This window comes from Eurypyga helias, unplaced genomic scaffold (assembly GCF_000690775.1).
Source record: "Eurypyga helias isolate BGI_N326 unplaced genomic scaffold, ASM69077v1 scaffold7386, whole genome shotgun sequence".
In the NCBI taxonomy this organism is placed as follows: Eukaryota; Metazoa; Chordata; class Aves; order Eurypygiformes; family Eurypygidae; genus Eurypyga; species Eurypyga helias.
Genome location: NW_010254612.1, coordinates 2637 through 11068, shown reverse-complemented (window position 1 = coordinate 11068; position 8432 = coordinate 2637). Strand labels below are relative to the sequence as shown.

Below are 8432 nucleotides of genomic sequence, written 5' to 3'. Positions count from 1 at the left end.
CCCGCCCCAGCCCACCACTAACCCATGTCCCTGAGCACCTTGTCCTCATGGCTCTTAAATCCCTCCTGGGATGGTGACTCCCTACTTCCCTCCACAGACCCTTCCAATGGGACTCCACAGCCCCTTCCAGTGCCTGACAGCCTTTTCTGAGAAGACATTTTCCCTAATATCTAATCTAAACCTCCCCTGGCACAACTTGAGACTGTTTCCTCTTGTCCCATCACTTGTCACTTGGGAGAAGAGACCAACACCCCACCCCCACATCCCCCTGCACCCTCCTCTCAGAACTGTAGGGAGTGATAAGGTCTCCTTGAGCCTCCTCTTCTCCAGGCTGAACCCCCCAGCTCCCTCAGCTGCTCCTCACAGGAACTTTGCTCCAGTTCCCCCAGCTCCGTTCCCTTCTCCAGACACGCTCCAGCCCCTCAGTGCCCTTCTTGCTGTGAGGGGCCCAAACTGACCCCAGGATTCGAGGTGCGGCCTCACCAGTGCCCAGCACAGGGGGACGGTCCCTGCCCTGGTCCTGTTGGCCACACTGTCCCTGATGCTGGCCAGGATGCCGTTGGCCTTCTTGGCCACCTGGGCACACTGCCAGCTTGTATTCAGCCAAGTCGTCCTCTTTTCAATTCCTCATCCTTTGCCATTCCTCCTTCCTGATATAAACCTGGCTGAAGTCCTGGACCTATGCACACCTGCCCAGTGGACCGACAAAAGGATTATCATGTTTAGGATTCCACCTACATGTGGGTGTTCAAATTAACTGAAATGAAACCTGTTAACTTAGATAATTGCTGAGTCTTGCATCATTTCATTGTGCTGGGAATTCAGCTCATGTAGGTGAGGGGAAGTAGCATAGACCTCTGGCATCCCCCCTGACCTTAGCAACCTACGTACAGCATGATGTCCCAGGTCTTCCTCATTCCCAGTAGAAAGAGCCATGATCCAGCCTCTGCAAATCCCAAACACTTGTGTGAGCTGCTCATAGCAAATATCGTTATGGGGTTTATGGTCAAATTGGCTCTAATTCTTCAGCAGGTCTAACTTTAGCTCAGAAGAGAGTGCCCTCGGTGCCTCTGAGACCCAGCGTCCCGCGTCGCTGTACGGGGACCGCCAGCCTTTCAGCGCCAGCGTGGTAGCACCCAGTCACAGGATACCCTCCTATGTAGACAGCCAGGTATTCAGCACCCGAAGGTAAGGGCTCGGGGACGGGCTGCAGAGGCAGGGAAAGCCGCTGGCACGACATCCTTGGCAGAAACTCTGGTTTCTGTATCAAGATCACTGTATGATCACTGTATCAAGAAGCGAGAACAGGGTTTTGTTCCCAGAGGGACACAGAGTATTGTCAGGTCTCACAACACGTGGAACGTGATCTTTCTTGGACCTGAAGGGCTGAAGAAGGGATTCAGGAGATCTGAGCTGATAATCGCTCTCTGACACTGGAGAGTTCTTGGCAGGTTGTGTTCAGAGCACCGACATGATGCCTGGGAACATGACAGATGTGGAGAGGCCACATCTGCTGCTCCTCTGGAACTGCAGAGACGATGATTCAGGAGCAGTCTGGGTCTTATTTCTCATGGCCCTCAATGACATGAGACCCAAGTTGTGCTCTGATTAACTACTATTGGTGTTCATTTGTGTGATCTGGCTGTATCCTTCACCTCTTCCAACGTTTTGCAGAAAGTTGGTGTCACAAAGCTCTCATTTGCTTTTGGAGGGGTTTGCAGACTAAGACTAGAAAAAATGGGACAGACCTTTCCTGTACTTCACAGCCTGTCATCACCCGCCAGCGCCGGGTGATGCTGACGTGTCTGTGCCCTGCAAGAAACTCCTGCTTCACTCCAGCCCCTGGGTTTCCAGCACAGACCAAATGCGTGTCTTGCCCAGAGCGGGGCTTTTCTCTTCGTCTGATGAGCTCGGCCTGTCCCTCTTTCTCTCTTTAATACAGCATTGATTTGCAGTGGGTTTTAGCATTGTTTAACATTAAGTTATACATTTGCCTGAAGCTTTAATCAGGATCAAAGCGCTGATATACAACATAAACATAATCTGTGCCCCGGGGCACTCGCAAGGAAAGAATGACCGTAAGCTATAAGCTCCTTTTCTCTATTGCAAGAGCCTGAGCTCTGCCTGTGGGTTGTAGCCGTTCCGATAACGAGTTCTCTCTGGAAGAGTTAAAATGCACCGCTCTGACCCCCAGCTGAGCCAGCTGGTCAGCAGTTCACACGTGCAGATGGTGCGGCGGGGGTTTTGCTGAGCGCTGGGAAAGGAAACAATATTGAAGTGATATCCCTTTAGGAACTGCTTCGGCTTTACTCTCAAGCGTTAGATGCTGAGGCTGCTTTCCTGCCCTCAGAGCTCCATGTGTGCTGCAGAACCGTCCCAGGGGGACTGGGCAGGGCAAGGGCAGAATGCCTCACGGTGTGGCTACCGAGACAAAATATTACCTGGCCCATGTGGGGACACCAGTGAGTCCCGGTACAATGTAATCGGGGCTTTGTGCTTCCTCGCCAGACCCACCCCAGAGTACGAAGGGCGAGTTTATGATGGAAGGAGCAGCCCCGGGAGCAGCAGATATGACAGGGGGCGCTGTGAATTTAACCCTGCAGCCGGACGGTAAGAAGTCCAAGGGAATCCAGACTCCCTAGCCCAAAGAATACTCCACTGCTACATCTATTCAGTGTCTGGAGTGTCCTGACCCACTTACTAATTCCCTGGATCTAAGCGTGTGCGGTGAGGTGCTGTTTGCATGGATGGCTGTGGCATGTGGGCGATTTGGATGCGAAGCAGGGAAACGTTTACCCAGAATCCCTCGCGTGCTCAAGAGACTGTATGACTTTCTTTCATAGCCATGACTCCCTTCTTAGAGATACCACCATGCCCATTTCCCAGAGAAGCCACAGGGTGCCGTTCTACATGGACAGCTTAAACTATGACAGCACCAGGTAAGCGGGTAGTCTTGATGGTTGTGAGGGACACCTCTGTGAAACTGCTGTGGGAGAGAAGCTGGGAAGCAGAGCCAAGAGCTGAGAGAGAGGAATGTTTTCCAGGGAGTGGATGTGTGATCTAGAGGCACAGAACTACTCCTAAACCATCCCTAGGAAAGGCTGCCCAGCACAGGGACTGTGATACCTAGAACCATAGAATGGTTTGGGCTGGGAGGGACCTTACAGCCCTCCCAGTGCCACCCCCTGCCACGGGCAGGGACACCTTCCATAGACCAGGTTGCTCCAAGCCTCATCCAGCCTGGCCTTGGCCACTCCCAGGGATGGGGCATCCACAGCTTCTCTGGGCAACCTGTCCCAGTGCTCCCACCCTCTGCGGGAAGAAGTCCTTCCTGATGTCCCATCTCCATCTCCCTCTTTCCAGTTAAGCCCGTTACCCCTTGTTCCCTGCCTTGGGAAAAGTGTGTGTGTGTGTGTCCCCAGTTTTCATGTTACTTAGTTACATCTTGTCATTCAATACACTTATTATGTATTCTTGTTAATTAGCATTTCAGTAGCCATAGTTTTGCCACCTTCTCCCTTCCGCAGGTTTTGAAGTTACGAAGTCGGGGGTAGTTATTCTGGGGTAGTTACCGACCCTGGCCGGTGTGTCCCCGTCTCCTCCTCATCTGCAGTGTGTCTGTGCTGTTTCCCTCCATGGCTGCTTCCATGCAGGCCACGTGATTCCCTTACAGTCTGTACTTGCGAAAAGATCTTTTTTGATCTTTTCTCCCACGGCCTTGTAAAGGAGACTTTTCCAAACCACTTCTCCAGGGAAGTAGTACTGTTATGTGGGAGATGTAAAAGGGAAAGGAGCCTTTCGGTCTGCAATAAAGATGAATTAATGCACCCTCCTAACAGCAGTGGTGGGTTTTCTGGGCTGCCAGCTTGTGGTAAAATAATTAGAAACAGATATAGAATCATAGAATCATAGAATAGAATCATAGAATGGTTTGGGTTGGAAGGGACCTTAAAGATCATCTAGTTCCAACCCCCCTGCCATGGGCAGGGACACCTTGCACTAGACCAGGTTGCTCAAAGTCACATCCAGTCTGGCCTTGAAGACATCCAGGGATGGGGCATCCACATCATCTCTGGGCAACCTGTTCCAGTGCCTCACTACCCTCTCCGTGAAGAATTTCTTCCTGACATCTAATCTAAACCTCCCTGATTTCAATTTATACCCATTACCCCTTGTCCTATCACTACAGGCTCTTGTAAAAAGTCCTCTCCCAGTACCCTTGTAGGCCCCCTACAGATACTGGAAAGCTGCAATGAGGTCTCCTCGGAGCCTCCTCTTCTCCAGGCTGAACCAGCCCAGTTCTCGCAGCCTTTTGTCATAGCAGAGGTGCTCCAGCCCTCTGATCATCTTCGTGGCCTCCTCTGGACTCGCTCCCAGTGGTCAATATCCTTCTGATATTGAGGGCTCCACAGTTGGACGCAGCACTCCAGGTGGGGTCTCACCAGAGCAGAGCAGAGGGACAGAATCCCCTCCCTTGACCGGCTGGCCACACCTCTCCGGATACAGCCCAGGATACGGTTGGCCTTCTGGGTGTGTCATGGCTCGTGTCTCCAGTGCCCACAGATCTTTCTCTCTTGCAGGCTTCTCTCCAGTTCGAGCGAGAGGATCTGCAGTCCGATGGCCACCTTGCAGCACAACAGCCCAGTGGCCTCTGGGTGCCAGCCCGATCCCAGCACTGCCGGGTGAGGAGCAACGGGGGCTTGGGATCCTCCTGCTGCAGTACAGGTCTTGCATGTAGCACCCCTGGTTTGGCTTTTGGCCACCACGGGCCATGTCTCCGCCAGTTCTGGCTACGAGCACAGCCATTGCCATGGCCAGAGGCACCCAAAAGGGAGAGATGGGCCAGGTGCTTTTCTCCAGGTGCCCTTTTTTAGGGATCAGGATGTATGAGTTGCGTCTTTTCTCTTTAGCCTGGCAAAGTCACAAGTCCTCCAGCGTAGGCTTTGATGGGTGCTATTTGGGTGCTGGCCTTGCTGCAGCCCGCTGGTCGCACCACCCAGGGAGGAGACTCATCTGAACCACTCGACATGGGGAGGCATCCATGGGAAGTTAAAAGAAGGCGCTTTTCTTTCCTTAGCTGTGACATGGCTTAGTTTGCTCACATGAGAGGATTAATCGTAGCTTATAGGCAGCAACGAAAATGCACCATGGAGAAAGAGCCTGATTAGTCCCTTTCATGGCTCTGGGAAGAGCCGTGGGCACAGTGTCCCCCCTCGATCTGCGACAGGGCTGTAGACAGACAGCTGGGGGCATGTTGGTTTGAATTCAGAATTTTAAAGAGGGAGGAATATGCAAGAAAGGTCAGCTCTAAGCAAAAACACCCCCAAAACAGACCAGTAGCAGTTTATAATGGATGAAAACGCTGGAGGTGTTCCAGGGACAAAACAGGGCCTGTAAGTCGTGCTGTGCCAGTCGGGTTTCACCGTTAACGGGCAGAACCACAAGCTCTCTAAATGCTTATTGTGTGCATAATCCTGACAGGATTTGAAAAAGACTTATCCTTGCAAAACAGGGGATAACTGGATGAGTTATATTATCCATCCCATTCTTTTTAATTAACTTGATTTGTTTTGGTGGGTTAATTAGCGGGGTGTATTAGGTGTTATTTAGCAACAGTGCTTGACATTCAGCGTTTATTCAAGAACAGCAGCACCACACTCTGCCTTTTCACGCCCATGTGACGTCTCCAAGCACACACACATGCGGTCCCTTGCGCCTCTCTCATTAGCTCCAGGCTTTTCTAATGGAAATGCTTCTCCTTCCCTTCCTCTAGGAAAGGGATCCTCTTTGTGAAGGAGTACGTCAACAGCAGCGAGTTGTCAGCCTCCCCACGCTACGGCAGGTACGAGGAGTGTCCAGAGACAGTCGTGTGTTGACATGCGTGTGCAAAGCAACAGCGTAAGGCTTGGCCAGCTCCCGCATAAGCAAGCGCCCGCGCTGGAGCTGCATCAAGATGCCGCTGTGCCCTAGCTAATTAGCCCTGGAGGGATCATTACGTTGGGCAGGCAGAGTTTTGCTGCTCTGGGGACCCTGACCTGTATCTCCACAATCTCCTGTGCTGCCTGGTCCCGTTGCGGTGACAGCAGAGCCTCTGTCCCACGACCCTGCCAAGTGGCTTGGCTTCCAAGGTGGGCTGCATGTCTGGCACTTGCACGCGTCCGCTGCTTGCACACTGCATTTGCACACGTCAAAGTGTTGGAATTGGTGAGAAAAATGTGGAGGTTGTGGTTTTTCACTCAAAAAACCTTATTCATGCATTAGAAAAAGTTAAAAGTGCCATTTTCAAGCTTAAGTCTTCAGTCTTTTACATTCTGCTCCAAGGTAGCAAACTAAAGCTGCTCCAGGTTGACACCAATGTGACCGAGAGCAGAATTGGGCCCCAGGTACATGGTGCTCACACGGATGCGGCAGCCAGTGGACACCCGCTTTGATGCTGCCCTGCTGGTGCTGATCCCCCCTCAGTGCCGTGCTGGCGTGACTGGGGTAGCTGTTACAGACTCCATCGGTCTCTAGTTGCAGTTGGGACGTTGCAATTAGGGCTTTAGGTTAGTGATTCCAGCTGAGATGCTTTTCCCATTTATCACGCTCAAGTGCTGAGATTTCCTTCTCTCCCCAGTGGTAGCCTTGCGGATTTGGAGAGAGCGACCTACAGCCACCACAGCTTCCTGTCCAGCACTCCCCTGCCGAGGTAGGACAGTTCGGGGCTGCCTTGGGGGTTTCACTGAACTGTTAAACAGAAATGATGTTTACGTTTTGCTTTTTTGGAGTATCGGTATGTGTTTGGTGAAATAACAGCACGAAGTGTAAATGAGCTTTGGAAAACGCAGGGACATTGATTTAAAGATCTGTATTGCCCTGCTGTTGTGGTCTCTGGGACAACATGTGTCTCTCTTTACTGTCGCTTGACACAGTCAAGCGCACGTAGAAGCAGGTAGCTCATGGAGTGCGGTGCTGGTGTTAGGTAAGAAACCTCTGGTACCACCACCGGGGCAGAGGAATTCACGCTTGTTCCTTCACAGGTCCAGCGAACCCGTTTGCAGTTACTGCAGCCGTGAGATCCGAGACTGCCCTAAGATCATAATAGAGCATCTGAACATCTGCTGCCACGAATACTGTTTCAGGGTAAATCCCCCCCTTAACTGCCCTCTGTGTGCTGCCGTGGAGTGGTGGGAGGAGGAATCTCGGTGCAGATTCTGTCCTCAGACTTCCAGAGTATCACAGGATCTGGGAATGGGTTGGAATCCTGCAGTGGCACTGGTCTGTTGTAGAAAAGTTTAGTCTCAACGGTGCCCAGTTTGGCATCCTCGCACCTTTCAAAATGATGCAGAGCCTGTCTGTTTCTCTGCCCCCTCCATGCTGTCCTTGCACCTCTCCGGATACAGCCCTGTCCTGGTGCTCTGGTTACTGTCCAACCACCTTATTTCCCTTTGGCAGTGTGGAATTTGCCACAAAGCCATGGGAGATCTCCTGGATAAAATCTTCATCCACCGGGACATTGTCCACTGTGACAAGTGCTACGAGAAACTCTTCTAGGTGAGTGTCCCTTTGCAGTGTCAGCTGAAACGGCTGGATGGGAGAGCTCCTGGAGTTCACGGAATGAAGAGCATTTAACCCTCACATTTACTGAGTGACCCATGCCGGGATTTTCCTGTGGCTGAAAAGTGGGAAGCAGTGACCCTTGTTACAAAATGAGCTGGAAACATGCTAGAGCCAGTCCCAGGGGTCTCGGTCAGAGCCAGAATCTCCGACCATAATGTGATAAACAGGCTGTGTCAGCTTCACCGGGGGCAGACGAGCAGAGAGCTGGCTTGAGCGATGAAAGCAGTGTCCCTTAGGGGTTGAGAGTCCTCTCTGACGGTCATTAGAGTTCTTCCTCGCGTCCCGGGCTAACCCTCCGCAGGAGGCGGGGTGCTGGAGGCAGCGTCAGTGGCAGACGCAGTTACTACTCAAAGATCCTGTGAGATGAAAACCACTGGGAGAACGTGGGAGTTGTACGCTCTGTCAACAGATCAGCAAGGAAGTAGGGTGGATGTGGGTTTGTTTTGTCTGGATGGGGCAGGAGTCACCATGGTGGCAACCAGACACGCTCCTGCTGCAGTGAGGCCATAAAGGGGACCTGGTTTCCTCCGCGGCGGGGCAGGAGAGGGGAGAGGGCACCTGCCTCTCTCTGCGCTGCTGGCTTTGCCTCCTAATGCGATGTGACTGGCGAGCCTTTCCGTCCCGTTCCTGCGCGTTCATCTGCACTGCTGACCTCTGGGAGGCGGCTGTGTGCGCTACCCAGCCTTCACCTTCTCTTTATTTGCTTGCAGGGTTTTGCCAAGCTGAAGAAAGCAGCCCGGGAAATCCTCAGCAGCACGTATCGGAATGTTTCTAGCAGTTCCTGACTGGCTAAGATAGCAGAATTCCTGCTCCCCCCGCCTCTCCTCAAGTTA

The 8432-nt window shown here is 52.3% G+C and overlaps 1 protein-coding gene across 1 annotated transcript in view; it reads left to right on the top strand.

Annotated features, from left to right (window-relative positions):
• ZNF185 (zinc finger protein 185 (LIM domain)) overlaps window positions 1-7533 on the top strand; it is a gene marked incomplete at its 5' end in the record, with an annotated part of 26813 nt that extends 19280 nt beyond the window's left edge. Inside the window, 8 exon segments of the mRNA XM_010153052.1 lie at window positions 1020-1188; window positions 2509-2610; window positions 2844-2939; window positions 4581-4682; window positions 5774-5842; window positions 6617-6688; window positions 7020-7122; window positions 7435-7533. Coding sequence (XP_010151354.1) covers window positions 1020-1188; window positions 2509-2610; window positions 2844-2939; window positions 4581-4682; window positions 5774-5842; window positions 6617-6688; window positions 7020-7122; window positions 7435-7533 — 812 coding nt within the window.
• Between the last annotated feature and the right edge of the window lie 899 nt (window positions 7534-8432).